The 22,564-nt window shown below is 35.4% G+C and overlaps 1 protein-coding gene across 16 annotated transcripts; it reads right to left on the bottom strand.

The window, feature by feature from the left end:
- Positions 1–551: 551 nt before the first annotated feature.
- On the bottom strand, positions 552–18,509 carry il15ra (interleukin 15 receptor subunit alpha). 16 transcript variants are annotated; one of them, XR_012401408.1, is made up of 9 exons: positions 18,303–18,509; positions 10,945–11,139; positions 8,406–8,423; positions 5,258–5,344; positions 3,937–5,172; positions 2,391–2,441; positions 1,079–1,105; positions 908–977; positions 552–822 (listed from the first exon to the last, which is right to left on the bottom strand). XR_012401408.1 is itself a non-coding variant. In NM_001083584.2 (9 exons), exons 1-9 carry the CDS (start codon positions 18,367–18,369, stop codon positions 633–635), a joined length of 927 nt encoding a protein of 308 aa, NP_001077053.1. In that variant the 5' UTR covers positions 18,370–18,417; the 3' UTR covers positions 552–632. The 16 variants fall into 16 exon arrangements, 14 of the variants coding, with proteins under 14 accessions (NP_001077053.1, XP_005164853.1, NP_001346856.1 ...); NM_001083584.2 differs by having other exon boundaries at positions 4,951–5,172; positions 18,303–18,417; XM_005164796.4 differs by lacking the exon at positions 2,391–2,441 and having other exon boundaries at positions 4,951–5,172.
- Positions 18,510–22,564: the final 4,055 nt, after the last annotated feature.

Raw genomic sequence — 22,564 nt, 5'->3', positions numbered from 1 at the left:
ATGAAATGAGTGTAGTTAACTCAAAATTTACTGAAAGTTAATTCTACTTATTTGAAAAGAGTTGAACTCAGTGTTGAAGGTAATTAGTTAATTAAATACCTCATTACTTCAATTTAAAGTTCACAGTACTCATATAGATAAGTTTTTAACTCAAAAGGCTTGTAGCAATCAGTTTCCTCAATCGGTTTGAGTTGCCTTAACTTATTTAGTTTTACAGTACTCAGTTGGTTTGAGTTCTCTTCATTTATTGGGTTTTACTGAGCTCAAATTGTTTCTTTTACTTAAACGGATTAAGTTCACTGTAATCGTTTATGAAATTAAATGGTTTGTTGCAATCGGTTTCCTCAAACGGTTTGAGTTACCTTAACTTTTCGGGGGTTACAGTGTAGGTTGTCTTTGAGAATCAGACAACAACTCAATATTTAAAATAGCTTATTAGAGGTCACTAGGTCAAAATCCACACATTACAAAAACAAGACGAGATGTAAAAATTTTAAATATATGAAATTGGTTCACTGAAGCTCTCCAACACATTCATAAAGACCATAAAGTAAAAATATTATAAAAACTTTATTCTATGGCAACGTTTATGGGGCAAAGTGAGGTAAAGTACATTAAATGGAGTTCGTATTTCATAGGTGAATTGAGTCTGAATCTTGGACGGAGTCTGCTTGTGGGTGATTTGTGCCAATGACAGCAGTTGAGTCTATTGATGCATTGTTTGGGTTAGGAGCAATGACCGATACAGGTATGTCAGAATAAACTGCATCTTGGTTGGTAAGCTGTAGTACGATCACATTTGTATAATCTCGACGTCTTGACCTGTGGATTGGAGAGTGAAAACATATAAGCAAGTAGCTGCAAAAAAAGTTAATTTAAAAGTTTAAACTGCAATTATAAAACATACCTCCACCAGAGAATGAATAGTGTAGCTGCCAGACAGAGGATAAATATGCTTGTAACTCCACCTATTGTTGCTATAGTACATGTAGAATGTAAGCAAAGAATAAAAAAATAACAATGAGCACACAGTGGAGAGTATATTTTCAATAAATGAATCTGAGCTGATGTTACTCACATTTGGAGCGAGCAAAACTGGGTTCCACTTTAAAAGAAAATTAAAAGATTTTAATGTGTTAGTGAAAATTCAGCAATAAAACATTCTCATTTTTTTAATTCAAATTACTTTTACTGAAAATTAGGAATGCATGATTTAGTCGAATAAAAAAAAAAACATAAACAATTATTAAAGACTGTTGATATCCATAGAAATGGTAATATCGCTTACATTCCAAACTTCTAAACTTCTGACTTGCTATTCACTGAAAATCCCACTTGCACTTATATTATATACAGGAGTTGGACAATAAAACAAAAACACTGGCCAATTTAATGTTAGAGGTTTCATGGCTGGAGCCTGGTAGTCAACCTTCATTGATTTCACTTTCTTAATTCTTAGTGTAAAGGCTTAATTAGCAAAGTAACAATATAGTTTTGCTTAAAATATTGCAATGCACACAACATTCTGGGTGACCTAGGCCCAATCCCAATTCTATTTTTGTACCATTTTTGTATTTATATTTTTGTACCAGTGCCCTTCTGAAATGATTAAAAGTGCCCCAGCGACAACACCCGCTCTTCAGTACGCACGCGACTACCCCCCCCCCCCCCACACACACACACCACACCCCCGCTCTTCAGTACGCGTGCGACAACTGTACAACCTCAAAAAATGGGTGAATGGGTGTATAAATAGTCCATGAAATCAACGGAAACAGAGACAGCTGTGAATTACAAATCAGTGTATAAGTGGGTTCCGGGTGTGTGCGCGGGGTATGTATAAACTTGTAGTCTTTAGGGACTGTAGTTCGCTCTCAGAGTTAATAGCAAACTACAGTGCCCTCTGTTGGATACAGACAGTCATGACAGATATATTAGAAACTTCCTGGCAGGTATTTCAAATAATAAACCAGGGGTGTCCAAACTCATTCCACCAGTCCTCCAGGACTGAGTTTGGACACCCCTGCTCTACCCCATACTAATGAATCATCGTGGCTCAAAACCAGGCATTTCAGTTTCATTGTCCATCCCCTGTAAGTGTATAATGCTAATGTGTTGCTTTACATGCAAACAAACAAACACACAATGATGTCAAATGCAAAATGAAATGTACTCCAAAAACTAAAATAATGTTTTTTAATGTTCTGTTTTATATTATAAACAGTAGTGAAGAAAATGTATGATCTATTTATAAAGCAATCCCAGGTGCACTTGAGGATGTTGATTACAAAGAATCACAAATATAAAAGATTTGATTTGTTTAACGAGATTAAATGTTCATTGATTATTATTAATCATATTAAATATTGTAATAAACTGTGAGTAATAACCTTTAGAATTAGCTGTCATATTAGCTGTTGTCTTCACAGATAAAGAGATTCCTAAAAAGTGGCAGAAGAAAAATTTTGCATTTATCATTATCATCATCATGAGTAGTATTAAATAAGTCTGTTACAGTGGTGAATCAAAAAGAAATAATGGACATCAAGTCACATAGAGTAGTTCACTCAACAATGTCACAGATTATTTTGTTGTGTTAGTCTTGTTAAACAATAAACATTGTAGATGTCACATGAGGAGGAATGTTTAGAGGAAAAGAGGAGTTTATGAAGGATACGCATAAAGAAATGATCCTTTTATTTAAGATCAGACAGTAAAAATTTGTTTGTATGATTTGGCATTATACAGTGCTCAGCATACATAAGTACACCCCTCACAAATCTCTTTTAAAGTCATATTTTTAATAGGAAGCTATACCATATTACATTTGTGCATATACATTAGATTAGTCAGTACTAAAGCCAAATCCGGAGCTTATCAAACAAAATAATTTACGATTACGGTCCAAAAACCAGTACACCCAAATTTATGTTATGTTATAGAAAAATATTAAATCTAAATTTAAAGAGGAAAAATCAAAAGAAGCAGAAAATTAAAAAAATGTAGCTGAAGTTTTGTATTTTGTAATTTTTATTTGCAATATTTTGCTTGAATTTAATTGTATTATTTTTCAATTTCTAAATCTGTTTGGTGACTAAAATAAGTCATAGGAATCTTCATCCAAGTTTTTAGATGTCATACTGTTGCTTTATATGATACAATATTAACAGGTTTTTTTTTATTGATTGTTGCATGGATGTATAAAGATATCACTTTTTTTTGAGCACATACAGTAACAGGATGTATGATCATGGTTCACATTGTTCCGGTTTGCACCCTTTTTTGCCTTAACCTCAAAGACCTCAGTGCTGAGTTTGACTTTATGTACGATTCTAAGTTTGATTTCTCACAAATACCCAATAACACGAAAATAATTGTAGCTGAAAAGCATTTGGAATTTAACAACAAAAATCTCTTTGAAAGGAGTCAGTGTATATTAGATATTTTGTAAACACAAAAAATAGGCACTAATGCACCAAGAAAATGATGCAAACGCATGTTGGATGTTTCTTTTACTGCTCCAATATATCAGGTCTCAGAGTTTCTACTAACAAACAGATGGTCTAAATCATGTGTGTTTGAGGAACAGGGTTTGGAAACACATGTTCACTTACCAAATAGTTTTATTTGGTGTTGAGCAAATTGTGAATGATTTGGGGTTTTCCACTGTGTACAGTACCTGGTACTTTTGAGTACAACTTTGGTACTAACAATATTAAAATACTAAGAACTGCAGATTACTGATTGACCTGAGAGAATCATAACTATCTGCCTCATATGATTTTTAATATATTCCGTTAGGTCCTTAAATAGTTGAACATCTACACAATTCTAACATTTTTGGTTATATACACCAGCACAATCGATTTGAAATGAAACAACCAAAATATGCTTTAACTGCAGACTGTCAGCGTTAATTTGAGGGTGTTTACATACCTTCCTGTTTTTGAGGCTCACCAATGGTTTACACCTTGTGGTGAACTCTCTTTATTCACTCTGGCGTAGTCTTATACTCCTGGAGAATGCTCTTGATCTATCCAGCTGTTGTAAAGGGTGTTTTCTTCTCTAGGGAAACTTTAGTCATCGTCATTTGATCTTTGGTCATCCACCACAGTTTTTTCCATGGTCTTCAAGGTCTTTTAGTGTTGCTGAGCTCACTGGTGCGTTCTTTCTTTTTAAGAATGTTCCAAAGAGTTGTTTTGGCCATGCCTAATGTTTTTGTTATATCTCTGATGGGTTTGTTTTGTTTTTTTACTCTAATGATGGCTTGCTTGACTGATAGTGACTTTTTGGATCTTATCTTGCGAGTTGACAGTAACAGATTCCAAATGCAAATAGAACACTTGAAATGAACTCTTATCTGAAATGACCTTTTATCTGCTCATTGTAATTAGGATAATGAGGGTATAACACACACCTGGCCATGGAACAGCTTAGAAGCAAATTGTACAATCACTTTTGGTCCTTTAACTAGTGGGAGGCACATATGTAAACTGTAATTCCTACACTGTTCACATAATTTGAATGTAAATACCCCCAAATTAAAGCTTAAATCTTGTTTGATTCATTTCAAATCAATTGTGTTGGTTTATAGAGCCAAAAATGTTAGAGCTGTATCGATGTCCAAAGATTTATGGACCAAACTGTATATAAATGTAAACAATGCTCAGTAAACTCAGTAAAATCAGTAAACAAATAATTTGAAATGACAAAGTTTAGCAAGTGGAGCTAATGTCAAATGTCATGTCAAACAGTAGAAATTTGGCTTAGCACACTTATGTAAACATAGTAATAGCTACAGTAGTTGAAGATTAATGCAAAAATTGTGCAGGGTTACTGATTTGGAATGACACAAGTGTGAGTAAGGAGTGATCTGTATGAATTAGAATGTTAATTTGTAAACGTCCATTAGCCCCATGCACCTTAACCCATCATAGTGAACTGCTTCACCTGTTGTTGTAGTAAAAGAGCTTGACTGTGTTTGTGGTGACGTTGTGCTCTTAAATTGTCTGGTAGCGATGCTGCTGGCAATTGAAGAAGCTGTAATTGCATTTGTTGATGTAATAGGCTCCGCCTCTTTTGTTGTGCTCATCAAAGTTGGCTGGTTGGTAGTTCTTGCTTTGGTTGTGAAAACTTCATTTGTTGTTGTTGGCAAAGTTATATACCCTGTTGCTGAAGTGTGCCATGTAATTAATATAAATGTGGGCCTACCCAAACAAAATCGAAACATACTTGTGTAATATAATAAAACGCGTACCTGTGATTGATGTGCTTGTGCCAGAAATTGTGGGAGTGTTTATTTCTGTTGTGGATGATGTGAACTGGTGATCAGGTCTTGGTGCCTCTGCAGAGGCAAATAAAAATACAAGACATTTTAGACATTATTCTTAGTCTTGGTAAAGTCATAGGGTGGGTGGTATATGGAATTTATTTTCTTTTTAGTGTTTTGCTAAGGTCATTTTTACATTCAAAATCCCTATTCGGTTGAGACTTAACATGTTTTCACACCTGTCTATTTAGTTCAGTTCAATCGCACTACAGTTTGTTTTCCCTCTTGGTGCGGTTCGTTTGGGCAGGTGTGAACAGGGCCAGAGCAAGCTGAACTACCACTCTAGGCAAAGGACGATCACGCTGCCCTTAACTCGAAAGTGAAAGCGGGGGGGTTGGCGAGGGAGCTGACACCGCCCTCTCTATTCTGGTGCCCTAGGCTCAGATATAACTGAGGGCGCGAGTGGTGATGGTAGTGTCGGAGACGCCGCCCTCTCTATTCAGCCGCACTAGGCGCGGATATAACTGAAGACGTGGGTGGTAAGGGGGATGTCACGGACACCATCCACCTAGGTCGCCTCTATGGATGCGCCGGCCCTGGTTGTGAATGTAGCAATTGCATTCGAGTGCGCATCAAAAGTGGGCCAAAAAAGCGTGGCGAGACCTCCATGAAGAAGTGGTCTCAGTTTTAAATGAACCCTGGAGCGCCTATTTCGACTAATCCAGCTGCCGTAGTTCAATGCGCTGTCTCATTTTATAGGGTGTGCAGGAAAAATATTTGTGGACTGCGTTTTATAAAGGGAGTAAATTTACCTGATTGATCGTTGGTAATATTCCCGGAAGTTGTCGCAGTTTAGCTAAATTAATTCACACCTGAAGTGACTTGCGATGCGCCTTCACCATTTGCAGTGCATTAAAACATTGTTTTCCAGGCGCAGCCATGTTTCATTCTTGAAATATATAGTTTATCTAAAGTGATGTACACAAACTATATATCAATCAAAAAGCAGTTTAGGAAATATGTTTAATAACATCTGGCCAATGAGTGATGTGAATTTTGTCACATGTGTGCATTTTGGTTCTTTTCAACTGGTTCAGACCAAAGCAATCAGTGTGGTGTGAAAACGACCTAAAGACGGCAGAAAAATGCTACAATGTATATTTTGTAGACCAAATGAAGTAACATTACTGGATATTCTGCAATAAATCCAGTTCGAATGAAACGCGTTCAGTATTAAAGTGCACAAGATGTGACTACTATACAAATCTCATGATTACGGTTAAATAACTCTTTACACTTCTGTAATAGGTTTCATCTGAAGGCACTGCAATCTTTAAATCAATTAAACTTTAGCCAGTTTTCCATGTGCAGGGCCCAGCGGGCAGACAGCAGTGAACACAATGTCAAACATGTCAACTTAATCACATACAGAATACAGAAGATGCTACTCAAATGCTACTACATTTGAATTTGAGTGTACTTCATTACAAGTATGACCTACTGTATATAGTATGAATAGAATTCAGCTGTACTCCCATTTATGAATGATGTCATATTGCCTCGGGACGGTAAAGTGTCCAATGGATGCATTCTTCAGAATATTGCCAGATATAGTAGGTCATCCAGTTATTGTTTTTGAATACTATGAATTTGACTCACGTACTGTATTTTACATACTATCAAGTCAGAGCTTTCTTTTAACGAGCAGGCTATTTAAATTAGTTGTGTTGAAAAAGAGAGACCCTGTCTAAGTATTTAACTCTATAACAGTTCCAGAGCAAAAACTACAGGTTGTTAGCAAACTCAATAATCCTCTGACAAATCTAATCCCATTTTCACACAATGTTTTCTTGTGTGTTTTGGCTACTGCACATCATGCTACTACCGTGCACGGCTTGCTGTTGAATGCAATTTATTTTGGATGTTGATGTGTTTTCGTTTTAGCAAAGATATAAAATAAATAAATCGAGAGCTATGGGTAGGTTGTGTAAATTGTTACTAATCACTGGCTACTGTAACATGCATCATGTCATGCACTCACTTTCATTTCTGCACTCATGATCTTATTATTTTAGATTTATACACTTACAAAAAGTAAACTACAAATAAATCTTCATTGGTTGACTGTCATTGGGCTAAAGTCAGATCGTGTTGGCCCAATTCATCTTGTAGGATCGGCATTGGGTTGTCGACTGAAGACAGCATGCTCTGACTGGTTATTCAGCAACAAATCAGAGCGCAAGTGTGACAGTGAAGAGACGTAGCAAGTAAACAATTCAAGTCAAGAAGGAACGCAAAGTTGGCTGTAATTTTTCTGCATTCCTCAAATATTTGCAAACAATGTGGATTGTTAGATTATCAGACATATTTGCATGAGCGAGTACCTTCATGGTGAGTGACAATAAATGCAATTAATGTTAATGCTGCGAGTTAAACTTTGTGCTAACTTTCAACGTGAGGCAACAACATAGTTGGGTTTTATTGGCACTAGTTTTTAACGTGTAATGGGCTTAATAAACATGTTAGTCTGATGTTAGTCCCTTCAGAATTGATATGTAGAATCCCAGACGTCAGGTGTTCAAACATCATTCCAAACATTAGTCTCTATAGATAAACTATTAGTAAGTTAATTCCACCAACACCCTGCTGATCTATCAAAATATTGACTGACCAAGCATTGCGACACAGTATCAACTTTTAAGTGTTTGTATCTGTTTGTATGACAATAACAAATTACACATTTCAATGGAGACGAGACAGTCCATGCTGCAGCCCGCAGCTTGATGACGAAGTTGACCAGGTCCGCTTCGTAGTTGACGATCGCCTACACCTCCCCCTACCCTAAACCCAGCCATCACAGTAGCATGGCCGTTGCCTTAGTGGGGTTTAGTTGAAGATTTCCTACACCTCCCTCTTGCCTAAACCCAACCGGTGGGCTACCTTAGTGGGCAGTACAATGTCCGCTACATAATTGACAATCGCCTACACCTGCCCCTACTCTAAACCCAACCGTTACAGTAGGAAGGTCCGCTACATAGTTGATGATCACCTAAGTCATCAAGCAGCGGACTGCAGCGAAGACATCTTGGAGAAGACAGACAGACAGGAAGTAATTACAAAAAAAAAAATTACATACTTTTGTTTTTGGGGTCAGCTGTAAAGCAAAAACAATGAAATCACTACATTGATCAAGTTTAATCTTTAAAGAATGTGAAACAAAACAAGGTAAACATATCAGAAAAAAATAGAAATGTGGTTTACTAAAGCCTAGTTCACATTACAGGATTTTAAACATCAGCAGATCGCTGTGCCGTTCACACTATACATGACTTGATTTTGTGTCTTCTCTGTGTTGTTCACACTACGTGACACTACGTGAATGATCCACAAGAGGGATCAACACACTACATGACCTGACAACAACTCATTCCCCCACAGCTCATTCAAGCTACCAAACCACAGCCAATGAAATTTTGAGGGAGGAGTCGTCAGAAAAAACTGAACACTATTGGCTGCTTGTGTGCTCATTACATCACTGACAGCGTTTCAAGCATTCAAGGAAGCATTTAAAAACATCGTCAAATCAGCTGATGCATCAGCGGATTAATCACTCATCTGCAAGGTTCGAGTGGATAGATACACAGAGAGTTTTTAATTTTTGAAATTCTAGATCTCTTTGAAATAAAACTAACATATCTATAACACCCTGCCGCTTTCTAACTATCAGTGTATTTTTTTCTGACATTGTTATTTTTTTTAATTACAAAACAGTAAAGAACTGAGCATTTTTCTGCCTTAAATTACCATATTCATCAGAATGACTGCATTCATGTCATACTTTTCGCTGTGACTTTAAATATGTGTGCATTTTTTTGCCTAACAACTTCCTGCTAACATAAAACTTTCTGATGGCAAAAACATCAATTTACTTCAGATATCTCTCAAAACAGCATATTCTGTGCCGTGAAATAGCTCCTGTTTGAAAGTGAAAATGAAAGCCAAGATCTTTAAGTGTTTTAGTATCTTAACTACATATTTATAGGCTGTATTACCAAAAAGATTATACTTTTAGGGTAATGGTGTCATTAAATATGATGCCAGACATTCAAAGCTTAATTTCAATATTTCAATAGAGGCTTTGAATGTAAATATGTTGTGACAGTATGGCGTTTTATATGAGAATGGTCAGAATGACCAGTATGGTAATTCTAATAGTTACAGAATTCTAGTTCCACTGTTAATATATCCTACTCTCATGTCTGTGCTAACGCAGAATAAAGCGAGTGCATCGATGCCCATTCTGACCAATCACAGATGTTTCTGTTGAGCTCCTGAGCACACAGGCATTCAGCTCATGCTGATATGCTCTCTCATTGGCTGCAGCTCGTCACTACATCTGACCACACGTGGGGTTGAGTCGGCCGACTGCTCTGGAATATTCAGCATGCTAAATAATGGATTTCCGTCTGCGAGGTGTCGGCGACGCGTCAGTGAGCCTCGTTGATGCGTTGTTCAGTAGTTCACACATAAAGAGCTGCGAGCGCTGTGCACCCACAGATTTCTTCCCGGTCACAGGCCGATCTGTCGGCAAGCTCGTTAACTTCCAAATCGGGCTCAAATCAGGCTTAAAATCCTCTAGTGTGAACTAGGCTTAAGGGTGTAGTCAGTGAGTGGTGCCAGGGCATTGTTAAGCACATTAAAGCCATTGTTAACCATGACCTTGGCTAAACTGAACATCCTTTGTGAAGCATTGCCAGGTTACCTGCCTTATACTGAGGGCTCTATCATTGTTTTTGTTTGCCACATGTGTAACCTGTTTGGCTTGACCTCGGTCTTAACTATAGATTAGCCAAGTAATGAATTGCTGAGCTACATTGGTAATGAAAGATATTGCGCAAATATTTGGCTAATTATGGTCTTTGCAAAACAATCCTAAGTGGTTTTAGGATGTCATTTAATAGAATGTTTTGTGGTTTGAAATGTTTAATGAGTGTAGCTTGTTGCTTACTGGACAAATTTAAAGAAGTTCATAGGTAAGGGTTTATATACAGTATACTACTTGACATTTGCCAAGTATTTTTCTATCAGCTGATAAGTTATTTTAAATTCTATTCCTTTAAAGGTTATTTGGATGGTTATCCAAGTTATGTGAATGTTTGTAAGTTCTATATAGATACATAAAAGAATGCTGAGAAAGAGATAGAGAATGTTTGATAGAACAAAAATAGAAGTTAGGCTAAAGTCATTTTCATACAAATATTTATTAATAAATCAGTATAGAGAATACATCAAAGAGTGTGTGCTATTATTTGTTTATTTTAGAGCCAGTGCGCAAATTTCAAGCATCTTGGGCCATTTTGTGCATAAGTGCATGATTTCCTGTTGATTTCCTTTGCAAACATTTACAAAGTAGCAAAGTGTTTAGGCCTCGATGGTAAAATAAAAAAAAAAAATACTATGTATGAAAAAAACTATGAACTGTTTAAAATCAGCGGCTTTCATTATTTATTTATTAACTAAAAAGACTTTGGCAAGAATAATGGAGCCTGCACAGGACAATCAATCAATACATCAATCAATGAAAAAGTGATAAATTTAGCCAGATTAAACAAGGGAATGGTCACACCATCTCTGTGGTTCTGCAAGTACTCTGGAAAAAAAAAAAAGTTTCTTACGTATGCATACAAGAGGAAGAGCTGATGTCCAGGATGGCTTGTCCTTGTCATGTTCTTTAAGGCAGCGAATCAGGTTGGATGTTCCTACTTTCCTCACGTAGCCAGCAACGCACTGAATACGAATAGAGGAATTAAGTGAATAATTCCCAGTAACAGGTTCAGTGTTGAGTGCCTTCTTCGGAGGTCCACATAAATCTGAGATAAAAAAAGACTAAAATAAATACATATGCAAACAAAGAAACTAATAGATACATCACAGTCATCAACGTATTTGCATAAATATCAAAAATGATTTCTTTCTGAAAATAAATCCATTAACTTTTTCTTTAAGGAAAAGATCTTATTCTAATAGGTGGGGAAATATCTAGGACTTAGCATAATGAAACGTTTGTTAAAAAGAACATTATTTTAGAAGAACGTTTGTGTACTTATGTGTTAATGAATCACAATCAAATCAAGAAATAGTTCCAGTTCTCCAGAGTTTTACTGCATCTGTACAGTGTCAATGAATTCTGGATTTCTTTGCTGGATTTTCAATGCCTAAATGCAGCAGTCACAGTTTAGTGCAGTACAGATTAGAACTCTCTAGCTCTAAAAAAGATCCCCTTTTTTTAACACACCCAAACTAGCAACGTCCAGGCAAGTGTGTTGAAACAAGTTGGAGCTAAACTCCCTCACATAATTACTTACTGTGAATAAAACATTTGTTAAAAAATTTGACCTTCGCAAAGTAAATCATTTTTGCTGTTCTTGGTTTTCTGTAGCACTTATGTAAGCTGCATTCAATTCAGCGGTTAAGAGTTCGTGTACAAATTACGTAACTATATGGCAAGCCTTTTAAATGTTAAGAACATCTATTTTCATGCTACTAGTACTTATACGTTAGCAACTAGTCCTCATTCTTTAAATCTCATTGCCTTCCTAAAAGATACTAGCATTTATTTATTAGTAACTAGTACTGTTTAAAATATACTAGTTCTTCTTCTATCTCACATTTTAGCCATTGACTTCTATGGAGAGCTGCCATTTTATGTATTCCAAATGTAATTAGAACCTACTTTCTGCATACTAGTTGTTATACATATGGTTGATCATCTGTGTGTGTGTGTAATCAATGTGAAACAGCAACCAGTGTGTGCGAGGTGCATGCTGGGAGTTGTAGTTCGTAAATGTGGCATGTGTGTAATTCTCCAACAATCCGCAGTAGCTAAATCGCTAGTGACTATAACAATGTACACAATAGTTAATAACTCTGTCCTCACAGAAATCCACAAAGATGTTTTTATGCTTTAAATATTCTTTAAAAAGTTAATTATTAGTTTATAATCGATGTAAGTTAAATGTTCTGAAGAGACACGGTTGCTTTAAAAAAAATATAAACATTTAATTTGGGTTTTGAATAGCCACACTTAAATACACTGTAAAAAATAAATCCGTAAAATTTACTGTAAAAAAAAAACGGCAGCTGTGGTTGCCAGTACTTTACCATTAAAAGTACGATACAAACCGTAAAAGTAATTTTTCAATTTTACGGTAAACTACCATATTTCATTCATTTACAGAGGTAATATGTCTGTATTTTGAATTACCAACATCTACACATCTTTTGTTACACAGTTATACACGTTAACACAGCCATATGCAGGAGGTGATGAGTAAGTTACATAATGAACAATGCTCATCACAAATAACTTTTCCCACAAGCAGCAAGGTGTATCAGTATCAAGAATGTGCTCAGTGTCATTCACACAGCTACAAAGCACCAGTATGGTAACATGCATAAAATTAAAGTCATGAAATAAACATTGTTTATCAACATTAGATGTAACATAAATCTCTAATGTACATAACTGATGGAGAAACAACTAAAAAGATCTCTAGTAATGTAAAAAAAAAAAGTATAAAAAGTGATGTGCCATACAGGAAATTCTAGGAAAGTCAGTTTACGGTTATTCGCTGTATATATTAAGGAAACATACCGTTAACCAGGTTACAGATTTTTACTGTAGCATTTTTACAGTTTTTTATCATTGAAATCACAGCAATTTATGTACATACAGTAGCATTTTATCTTTTATAAAATGAGATTTTAGCCTAACATATTGAACAAACTGAGCACCGTATAGCTACAACAAACTGTGTAACCTGTTGATAAATATGTAGTTTGATGCTACCATTTGAGGACTGACAACCATTCGCACAAATTCGCTGGTCAAATACTAGGCTGTAATTGCATTTGGCTTTGCCAAAAAGTGACATAAGCTAGGCAAAATATATTTCTAAGAAATTTGATTTTGATGTTCTGCTGATACATTTCATTTATTAACATTTAGTCATAATATAGCCACAAAATGATTAATCCTTACAATGTTAATAAGTCAAAACCCTGTCTGTGCTCTCAAGCAAATGTTGGGACAAGAATAAAGTTTAAGTACAGAGGCGTATGGCATTCCCCCTCTAATGGAATGAGGAAACAGTGAGACTATTTGTAATCATTTATCATTCCTATAAAAATATAACTGAAGCACCAGAATAGTGCTTCAAAATAGATCAGAATAACCTTAAAATAGTTTTATCACCAGCTGCATTAATGGTTTGCTGACTAATCTCAGTTGTCAGTGACTTTTTGAGGCTGTCAGTTTGATGCCAGTTTCCTATGGTTGGTGTGACAGCGATTTTTCTGAACTTGAACACACCAGAAAAACAATCACAAGTGCACTTGAAGGGGAAATGATCTATTGGGGCAGAAGTCCTCAACTCCTTTCTTTGAGATCTAATAGCAGCTCCAATAGAGTTCAGCTCCAACCTTGAAAAAATGCAACTGAACCAATTAATAAGAACCCAAAGCAGCACTTGACAATTAGAAGGGTGTGTTTGATGATCATGGTTGCAACTGAAATTTCTCTTACAAATTTAGGCATGCCAAGGTAGATATGCCGGGACAGGGTTGGTGACCACTGTATTAGAGGGTTAATTTATGCCAAAATGGAAATTCATCCTCATGTTGTTCCGAACCTATAAAACTTTATCACAAAGGATAATGAAAAATTATTTTTTATAATCAAGTGTTCTGAAGGAAGATGTCCAAAAAAAAAGACATTTAATTAGGGCTGGGTGATATGGCAAAAATGTGATCTTGATAATTCTTTTCCATATTAAACGATAAGGATATATATTTCAATATAATTTGTTAATGCTTCCAGCTTTAAAAAGTATCCCGACAATTACTGAAGCCACAAAGATTAGATGCTTCATTTAATAACATTTTAACGTATTGTTTGTTAACAAGTTTACACATTATTCAGATTTTTTTGGAGATTTTCTGTAATATAATTATAACATACATTGAAGCTGCAAGCAGCGATGAAAGGCTTAGGATGACAGAGAACAGTGGCCAATAATAATTTAAGCTGATATAAATAAAAAGCCTGAGAAAAATCACCGGTCAGCAGGTGGCGCTATGACTGTGCCTCAATATTGACATCTAGATGTCTTCAGGAAAGGAATTTCATCAAACCCGTGAATTTTCAGGCAGATCAGACATTGTTTGGCTAATTTATAAGTACTTTCCCCTCCATGGCATAGCACTGAACTTTGTCAGTCCATCACGGACACAGTTCTTTAACGAAAATTTTATATTAGAGATCTTCGCGGCTCTAAATTTGTATTCCCGCTCCCGCCTGCCCTCATTCAAACGCATACACATATAGACAGCACCAAACAAGAGACATACAGCATCACGCTCTCTCTCATTCACACACATACACACACACACACATAAACAGCATCCACGCGGAGACGCGTGTGCTTGGGAATGATATTGTTAGACCGCCCACTCCCGTTCAATTTACATCAGGGTAACAGACCATGCTTTTTTCGGAAATTTATTCCCACACCACAAGAAATCTGGTCAGGTCCCGCGGCTCTCGCAGTACAGCCTACCTGCAGACTCTATATCTTCACAATTTAGCATAACAAAAGTCTTTGGACTAAACTAATAAACATGGATTCGATGTGATGAAATTTGTAGGAGGGGTTTGTTATAATGTAAGACATGTAATTTCATGTTGCCAGCAGGTGGCACTACAACTGTAACTCCATATTGGCATGTAAGCATGTTCAACTTCCTGTTTCGGAACACGCTCTTCGACGAAAATTCTAGATTTTCACAATTTAACATCAACAAGGCCTTTAAATAACAATAACCAATTTTGGTGTATATCTGATCAAATCCCTAGGAGTTAAAATACAACCGCTGGAAATGGCAAAAACTGCACTTTTTTAGCAGAGTAAGGTAAAAATATTTGACTTTCTGTTGGGTTTGTGATTTCGCTCCAAGATATTTTGTAGGTATTGGCATGTTTGATGTATGCCAATTTTCGTACGAGTACGTGAAGCGTAGCTCAAGGATAGAGCAAATGAGCATAGGTGGTGCTGTCGAGTCATTTTGCCACACCCACTTCTGAAACCTATAACAAACGTAAATCTTTCCTTTCTGGGGCCTGTGCAAAGTTTCATGAGTTTTCGGGCATGTTTAGACCCACAAAAAGGCGATACATTCTTGAGAAGAAGAAAATAAAATGGAGCAATTTCAATTGGGTCTACGCACCATTGGTGATCGGTCCCTAAATATAAAATATAACATTCTGAAGAACTTTAACTGATAGCATACTGTATACAGTACACAAACCAAAATATTCTTAATGCGTTTTCTAAAAATCACTAATTACAGAATTATTTCAAAATAAATGTTTTACTTAATTAAAAATGGTAAAAAATAGTTATCATTAAAATAAACAGCAGTTTAACAGCAAATACTGCTGGCGGGAAAGTAAATCGAGCTTGCTAAACGATACTGTATGACGTAGCTTATCTATAATATCATCACAATAACAGATTCCTGTTGTTGTCTATGTCTGTGTGTGATTGGCTCTTAGATCAATATAGAGGAAAACTGTCCATAGCTTAATATAGTCATTCATTCATTTATTTTATTTTCGACTTAGTCCCTTCATTAATCAGGGGTCACCACAGTGGAATGAACCGCCAGCTTATTATAGTTATCAACATAAATTTTTATCGCAATTCAATATGATAAAATTTATCGGGCCAGCATAACATATAATCTGGGGATTTATTCAGATCTAAACATTGATCCGTGAACATAAACAAAAGCATATTTATACTATTTGACTTGTGAGAACAAAAGTCATTGGATTCATATGGATTGAATGTTTTGAAGCCTCAGAATATTGGGAGAGCAAACTTTCAATGGAGACCGAAATCTCTCAGATTACATGATGAATGATGACAGCTGTTTTTGCAGTGCAAACACCCTACATCTATGATCCCAAGCTATTTGTTTTGGACAAGACAGTGCAGAGATCTGTTCAAAAGCAAGAGAATTGTGTTTCAATATGGAGAGGTATGGCATTTTTTTACTCTAATGGAATGAGGAAACTGTTTAAATAATAATTTATTATACGCATTAAAATAGCACAAGAAACCTAAAAATCACTTTCTCACTCACTGCCCTGACGGTTTAGTGACTCATCTCATTTTCAAGCATGCCTCAATGCATTCACACACAGGGGACAGCATAACTCTTTTTTATTGCCAAGGAAATATGTAATGCATTTGTGCAATAGCATCTTTCGCAATCTGAATCATCCTGAACCATGCTGCAATGTAGTGTACTACATCCTGACTGATACTGATACTAATATGAGATGTGTATACCTAGGGTAAATAAATACAGAGACTTCTCACTGTTGTATAGTTATTTTCAGCAGAACACAAAAGAAAGCGAGTTCATATTTACTACATACAGTTGAAGTCAGAATTATTAGCCTCCCTTTGAATTTTTTGGGTTTTTCAAATATTTCCGAAATGATGTTTAACAGAGCAAGGAAATTTTCACAGTATGTCTGAAAATATTTTTTCTTCTGGAGAAAATCTTTTTTGTTTTATTTTCACTAGAATAAAAGCAGTTTTAATTTTTTTAAAACCATTTTAAGTCAGAATTGTTTGCCCCTTTGAGCTATATATTTTTTTAAATAATTTACAGAACAAACTATCATTATACAATAACTTGCCTAATTACCCTAACCTGACTAGTTAACCTAATTAACCTAGTTAAGCCTTTAAATGTCACTTTAAGCGGTATAGAATTGTCTTGAAAAATATCTAGTCAAATAATATTTACTGTCATCATGGCAAAGATCAAATAAATCAGTTATTAGAAATGAGTTATGAAAACTATTATGTTTAGAAATGTGTTAAAAAAAAATCTTCTCTCTGTTAAACAGAAATTGAGGGGAAAAAATAAACGGGGTTAATAATTCAAGAAGGAAATTATTATTTTTTTAACTTTAAATAGCACATTTAATGCAATTGGATCTAAACCAGAGTTTGACGGATGTTATGACTGGATAAAGTGTTTTTAAATCCTTATGAACAGACTCCATTCATCATGGCTGCATTTATTTGTGCATTTCTGCTACAATTTTACTGTTCAATTATTTATATGGAATTAATTTAAGATTTAAGCCTCTTTCGTATAGATTAAATATTAACAAACTCTGAACAATAACCACATTTTTCAGTCGCTTTGAAGAAACCGAAACCATAGTGATACAAACCCCCTACAAAGGCTTTTTAGTATTTACAAATGCTAATCCATGAATCATCACCATTGTTTTCTGAATTGAGATATCAACCTCAGTATAAAGAATAGAGTTTGAAACAATATCTATAAGAGTGCATAATGACAAAACTTTAAATATAAGGGGTCTCTTATAAGTATTTATACCTGCAGTTTCTGAATAACCAGTTAAAAAAACATATATATTTCAAAGCTTGAATAAAATGCATTTACTGAATATCATGCATAACACTATTGTAATATCCCACAGAACTGATTAAAAGCTGTCGCCTACGCGTCCATTATCTGTCTGTTTTTTCTTTTAATCCCACTAGGCTATAGAAAAATATGAAATATGCGAACTCATTTAAATACAAGTTCAAATATTTAGAAATATCGAATTGCATATAATATAAAGATTATTTCTAATACCAACAGGCTGTCTCAGAAATGAGTTTATTTCGTAATCTACTTTCTTTCTCCAAGACAGTTTCGTTTTATCTATTTATTTATTTATTTGTTTGTTTATTTTACTGCTAGGCTATTAGATAAACAACCAGAGAACGTGCATACAGTAACATTGCAATTTATTATGCTAAAAGAACGGTTAACGTGTCAAGCATAATAGATGTGCGATATGCAAGAACACTCGACGGCTTTACTTAATAGCCAATATGAATATTTCCCATAGCATAGCATATTGTATTCCACTTACCGCTTGCTCTTGCAATATTATGCTGATACGCGCTCGTCACGAAAATCAATATAACCAGCATATACATGTCCACTTGTCCCAGAGAATCCAGAGGGAACACCGACGATTAAATCCTTGCGAATGAGCATAAGAGAAGCACCAAGTCTTTTCAGTGGCTTCAGTTTCCTTCATCATCTTTCACTTTCACTTATGGGCGAGTCAATGTGCGCATACAGCACGTGTGCAGTTTCTAAAGGAAGTAGTTTGACGTTTAATGATATTTGTGCTGCACAGGGCTTGATTTATAGAAAAAAAAATTACCATGTATATGAATTAAACAATTTAATCGCATAAAAGTATATAATAGCACCAATATGATATCAGCTGCATATTATTCACAATATTATTCTCTATATTCTCTACACAAGCTAGTCTTCTTAAGGTTGTTTATATGGTACTGAATTTATATTTTAGATTTAATGCATAAACTAATATGAATCGATTAAACTAATTTAATCTAATGCTAATTAAATCCAGTTAATCCATATGCTACAGTGGTTCATAAAGTAGGGGTCGGGAGCCCCCAGGACAATGTAAGGGGGTCGCTTGGTGATTTAAAAGTGCCATATTTTATCCATAACCCACTGAAGATAAAAATTGTTTATTTACAGCCTTTCATTTTTTCCCCCTAATAGATTGCAACCCTTGTGGTGATTTACATTAACGTTATATTACAGACTGCAATAGCGTCAGATGCAGCAGATTGATTATTAATCCACCAGTTTAAACTTTCTAGCACAATTAGTCAGGCACGGGCACACATAGGGCTCAACCTGTGCAGTGCACATGCCCTTCTTAGTCTTGGATAGAAAGTTCCTTTCCAAGAAGTGCCCCCGCTCCAGTTTAGTTATGCTTTTCATTGTTTTTATATACAGAATCCACATTTCAATATGTTAAAATCACACTGCGCACTTAAATTATTGAAACTCGAACATAGTATGAGATAAAGGTAGCCTATTAAATCTAATGTGAAATATTTAAAATAGTTTTCCTCTTTAATATTCAAGGCTCTTTTTTAAGGTTATGTCATTATTGTTGTTATATATGGAACTGAATCCATGTTTTTGCTGTGATTAATACACAAGATGCGCAAGATTTGTTTTTTACATTTATTGTTTTTTATAAACTGAATTCATATTTATAATAGGCCTATGTTGAATACACTGTATGAATCTGAGACAATTTGACATAAAGGTACCAAACTAAATGTAAAAACAATCTTAATATTATTCCATATAATGTGCAAGGCTTTTTATGATTATGCATTTAATGTTTCATAAATATGATACTGAATACATATTTTTGTGGTTTAATGTAGTGTATTTCAAATATAAAAATAGATTGTTCCTTATAGGGAATAATATTATGAATATTCCACAGTTGATTTAGTGGCTTTAATCTGTGTCAGAGTTTAATTAACTTAAGTGTGTGTAGTTTATTCAACGTATCACAAATATATATTCAGTACCATATATAAAAACAATAAAGGCATCCAAACATCTAATCAGATGTGTTGTGGCAAGTTGGAGCTTTGCTTAGCCAGGACACCGGCCCTCCAGGACTGAGATTGCTGACCCCTGCTGAAGAATCTTGGGCGTCAGAATCAACAGCCAAAGTGAAACTGAATGGACAGAGCGCGCAGGTTGAAGCTTCAACCCAAATTAACCACAACTAAACCAACTAATCAAGATTTTGTATGATAGAAGCCTCCAGGCAGGTGTATTGAGGCAAGTTGAAGCTAAATGAGGACACCGGCTCACAAAGACCAAGATTGGTGACCCCTGGACTAATGAATATTAAATTCCAAACCAACCTTACGGTTGTGTTTATAGGGCACCACCACACTTCCAATGAACTTTGTAATAGTAACCTTGATGTAGTCTATATTTAACTTAAACTTTGTGAGCTGTAACCTAAAGTCAAGTCTTTACCGTGTAATGATGCTCAAGGCAGATGTTTTTCCTGTAGGTTAAATGTTAACTTAGAACATGTCAATCACAACTCGATATGCAAATACAAAGGGCGGGCCCTTAGCATGGGACACCATAGCAATGTTATAGGTTTGCTTATTCACCTTTCAATTAAAAAAAACTTTCTAAAATTTTGGTGGATTAATTTTCCTGAGAAACATACTGAATGCTTTATTGTACATTTCACATTGTGTTCTTCTTCCTCCTCCTTTTTCATCTCTTCCAAGTAGTTTACTTCTACTTGACCTCATCCTGTCTGTGCTATTTTTCCCCATCCTCATACTCCTTGTCATCCCCCCCTCTCTTCCTCTCCTGCTCGTGCTCTTTCTCCTCATCCTCCTCTTCACTCTTTTCCTCCTTGTCCTTATGCTGTTTCTCTTCATTGTCATTCAACTCCTCCTTGTCCTTTTTTTCTTCATGCACCTGACTAAAGTACTTGTTTGTTCTTGTAGTTGTAGTGTCTCCTGATGACACTTACATAATTATACTCAGAGCCTACAAGCTACTCTTGCAGAGTCAAAAGATATCTTGTCCCTTTTGAACACTAAGTGATAAGTTTTTTAGTGCTTCAAAAACATCACTGCACAGTGCGAACTGTAAAAATAGCTGTTAAGTGGCCACATTCTACTGTAAAATTGCTTTTCCAGGTAACCATTTACTTACCAGGGTGTTCATAAGATTGTAATGAAGTCTGTCATGTCATAAATGTGAATGGGATTTTATGATTGCTTATGGCTCTCATTTGCTCAGTTGCCATTCTATATGTCAAGAAGATATTATGAACTTGACATTACAACGCAATCTCACGGCAATTTGTAACTTTTTGATTTAGTAGCTAATTCGTATGAATTCGTAAGATCTAGTTAGAACAATTTAGTACGATTTGCTCATCACTCAATGACGGTTGGGGTTAGGGGTGGGGTTAGGTGCCATGCCTTCTTTTTAAAATCATACGTTTTCTTAAGACTGAACTCGTACGAATTCATATGAATTAGCCACTAAACTGACAATACGTGAAATACTTACGTTTCCTCGTGAGATCAGGCTGGATATTACCATGGCAACATAAGTTGTCATAAATAAGTCATAAACACGATTGTCATGAGGCTTTATAAGTGTCATGAGTATTTTTCTGATCAGGTTTTTCTGTGGAACAAACAGTACTTGTCACAAAAATGTAAAAAAAAAAAAAGTATTTTAAAAAGTACTTGATTAATATCTAATGCAAATTTACTTACAAATTTAGCTTGTACCACTGCAGTTCAGGTATTATATATATATATATATATATATATATATATATATATATATATGGCGGTGTTATTATATTCATGATATTTATAATGGCTTCATGACAACCATGTTTATGCCAGATTTATGACAAGTGTTGTTGTCTTGGTGATGTCAAGTTGTCTTGACAAAGCCAAAAACATGATGTGATTTATATCAGGTTTGTTGTCTTTGCAATGTTATCTTTGCATTTAAAATGTCATAACTGAGCGAACGCAGCAGATACCCTTCCAACCACAACGCAACACTGAGAAACACTCATACACTTATGCATTCACACACATACACTCCGGTCGATTTAGCTTATTCAGTACACCTGTACCACATGCCCTTGGGCTGTGGGGAGAACCGAAGCACCCGGAGGACACCCACACAACCACGGGGAGAACATGCAAACTCCATACAGAAAATGTCAACTGACCCAGCCGAGGCTCGAACCAGCAACCTTCTTGCTGTGAGGTGATCATGATACCCACTACTCCACCTGCCATCAGTTATATAAATAAATAAAAATAGAACAAATTTAGTCTCAGCAGAGGATCATTAAACTTCACAAACATCATCAGCAGATTCACTTATTATTGTTAACAGAGTTAACAGAAGCTTAGATTTTATTTAGTTTGGTGTCACCACAATAGAAGTCAGTGAGTGCTTTAGTTGGGTTTAACCTTCTTAACTTTACTTTTTCACTGGTGGTTATGACTTAGTTTATAAAACACTTTTGTTAAAGCAAAACTCTGTAAATGTAATGTCGACAGGATTCAAACTGAGTGTTTTTTTTATAAGATAGGATGGTGAAACAGGCAAGGCTTAACAGGAGCAAAACAGTATTATAAGGGATAATCCAATAGTCAGGCAAAGGTCAATGAATCAAAAATCCAGTCAAAAATTCAAACACAAACAAGGCATGAAAAGGGAACAGAGATCAAGGAACTAAAAACAAGAAAAAAGGCTCAGAAATAT

The sequence above is a fragment of the Danio rerio genome, chromosome 4 (assembly GCF_049306965.1).
Source record: "Danio rerio strain Tuebingen ecotype United States chromosome 4, GRCz12tu, whole genome shotgun sequence".
Classification (NCBI taxonomy): domain Eukaryota; kingdom Metazoa; phylum Chordata; class Actinopteri; order Cypriniformes; family Danionidae; genus Danio; species Danio rerio.
This window is presented reverse-complemented; position numbering and strand designations above follow the sequence as displayed.

Excerpts from the sequence above, each read along its gene's own strand:
- il15ra (NM_001083584.2), bottom strand. The coding sequence starts at position 18,369 with ATGTATATGCTGGTTATATTGATTTTCGTGACGAGCGCGTATCAGCAT. Across the intron at positions 11,140-18,302 it reads TAATATTGCAAGAGCAAGCG|ATTTATGTGGACCTCCGAAG; the intron begins GTAAGTGGAATA and ends TTTTTATCTCAG. Across the intron at positions 5,173-5,257 it reads CACAAGCACATCAATCACAG|CAACAGGGTATATAACTTTG; the intron begins GTACGCGTTTTA and ends GGCACACTTCAG.